Consider the following 2640-nt stretch of genomic DNA (forward strand, 5'->3'; position numbering starts at 1 on the left):
ACCTTAAAATCAAGCTTTATAAGCAAACTTTACTCAATTTAACACATAAACCCGTAAGACAATCAATAAAGTAACATTGTAAATGGCGCAGTTCTTTTCAAACTTCTTTACAAAATCAGGCCATGGAGCAAAAATCTACTACCTTTGTTGAAAACAATTTCGAGTCGTTTAACGAAATCAAATTTTCGAAGGAGCTAAACCTACAAAATATCAATGTCGTCAGACGTATATTCAAAAAAGCTCTCAAAGCAATCGCGGACAAAAGTATGAAACAAAGGAAAAGTGCCGAGCTTGTCAAATGGGCAAGAGATCTTCGAAAGTCCAGATGCAATGTAAATAAAACGTTTTTGCTCACTCATATTCCTTCATATAATTCTTTTTTATTGTATTAGAAGTACTTCAACTCAAGAAAAACAAAGGTGTACTTTTATAAGGTGATCCGCAAATCGATATTCACTTCTACAAAGCTCTTGAGTGCTCAGGAAAAGAACGAGTTTTACAGAGAATTGCTTGAAACCGAGATGGAAGAAGGAAGCAGTGAAGAAAGAGGCGATGAGGGGAAGAGAAGCTAGACAACTCTAACTCTGATTGTGTTGTCGACAAGAAAAAAAATTCAATCGAACTTCTTAGCCATGAAGCAGAAAAGTAAATGGTACCTCTCAACTGGAAAATATATTGAAGACGAGCTATCTACATTTGGAATGCAATGCACCCAGGATCACCCTTCCCATTCATTCATTATTGACATAAGGGATACCAACTACACGACATATAACGTCTTTTCTCCTGCTGAGCTCGACGAAATGAAAGCTTTTGAAGAGAAGAAAATACCTGTAATACCTATAGAGCTGCGCAACTACACCAACTCTTTCGACAAAAACAGCATCTCAGAGTTGAGAAAACAAATCTTTCAATCTCAAGAGTTTGATCAAGAATATAGACACAAAGACTCTCATGACTACGATTGGGTCTGATTCACTATATATTCTTTACTAAGAGAATACGAGGCTGACAGCTTGAAGAAGGAGTATAGTGAACCTTGGTATATGGCCCATGTCTGGCATTTTATTGATACAGTGTTCAACGGTAAGGATGAAATCACTGTCTTGATGCTGACTTTCCTGCAGCATTAGAAGAGAGACCACCAGCAGCAGCTCCAGCAAAAGAAAGAATAAAGATAGATTAATCGCAGCAGTAGAACCACTAGAAAGAAGATAGGAAAAAAATATGATATGATCTTTGCCAAGAAATCCTGCAGTCATGGCGAAGTAGAAGACTATGGTACCTCGGAGGCTGGGGAAACATATGATGGAGACCAGGCCACAAAACGTCTTGAAGAGGATTTTGTTAAGCTGACAAAATGTCTTAAGGATATGCTTGACAATATTTGCCCAAAGCCAATGATCATAAGAAATTACAGATTGTCGGCCTCATTCATTCTAGACTACAGTCCTATGTTGTACGAGCAGATCGCCCAACAAAGTATATCACCAGGATCCAAAAGTCAAGAACCTACCATCTATCAAACGACAGATCAAAATTTGGAACTACTGTGCTGCCTGCTATCTCTATTGCTTGGATCATCAAAGATATCGTTAAAAATACGTACGATATTATTCAAGAAAGCAATATACACAACCACAACAGTAACATCCAAGACTCAGAATGGCTTACTCAATACTGGGAAGAGTCGGTGGAAGAAAATGCGCCAGAGACTTCATCATCACAAGAAAAGATTTTAAAAAAGGGTAAAAGTTATTATTAGCTACTAGTATTAGTATTTAAAAAGTAGCAGATACCAAGATTCAAACGAGATGTAGTGCGATATCACAAAGAACTATATATACTTATTAGTTTGAAGAATAAACAAGGACAGTGTAAAAAGACAATTAGGAATCAGTACTACTGCAAGATTAAAAAGTGAATTTTCTTTAAATGTATTGCGAACATGAGTATTTATAATGTTGATTGTTGGCATGATTTAATGGAGCGAGGTCAATTGAGGAAACTCATTGTTACTACTTTACTGGTGTAACAGGTGCTTTGTATCATCTTTGACGAGAAGTGCTGCTTAATTGAAACATCACTATTACAGATGATCTGACTGGATTGAAGTACAATTTCTGTGGTGTGCTTAGGGAACGCACTTGATGTAGAGATATATTCAAAGTGCTTCACTCCGCTCCGTTTTCAATTTACTCAATAACCACTGATCAGATTTTTATCAAAGTACTACCATCATTAGTTTTGAAAAAAAAAAAAAAAAATGGCATTTTTTCTTTCTTTTGTTTTTATTAGAATCGAATGAGTATTGCATGAGTGATGACAAGAGCGAGTTTCTTGAAAAAAGTTGAGCGATTTCTTGCCAATCTCATTGCTTTCTTCATCAGCCTATTTAACGGCAGAATTATACTCCTGGGCAATTTGACGAGGAAAAAGACCTGAATTCTTTTTTTTTTCGGAACTCTCCCGGTGCTTCATTTACATAGCGTTTGCTTTCTTCGAAGCGGCATATGTCAAAGTTTGTTTTTTGAGGATGATATGGTGCTTTTGTAAAAGTGCCGGAAGTTCGGTTTCATAGTCGTTACAAGAGCCTCCTAATGAATAAAGACCGAATAGTCATAATACAAAAGTAACCGA

General features: G+C 36.6%; 1 protein-coding gene across 1 annotated transcript; it reads left to right on the forward strand.

The window, feature by feature from the left end:
• Positions 1-266: 266 nt before the first annotated feature.
• On the forward strand, positions 267-572 carry RO3G_13254 (uncharacterized protein; the record flags this gene model as incomplete). The annotated part of the gene is made up of 2 exons (XM_067667838.1): positions 267-332; positions 393-572. 2 exons carry the CDS (start codon positions 267-269, stop codon positions 570-572), a joined length of 246 nt encoding a protein of 81 aa, XP_067523939.1.
• Between the last annotated feature and the right edge of the window lie 2068 nt (positions 573-2640).

Source organism: Rhizopus delemar, genomic scaffold (assembly GCF_000149305.1).
Source record: "Rhizopus delemar RA 99-880 supercont3.11 genomic scaffold, whole genome shotgun sequence".
Lineage (NCBI taxonomy): Eukaryota > Fungi > Mucoromycota > Mucoromycetes > Mucorales > Rhizopodaceae > Rhizopus > Rhizopus delemar.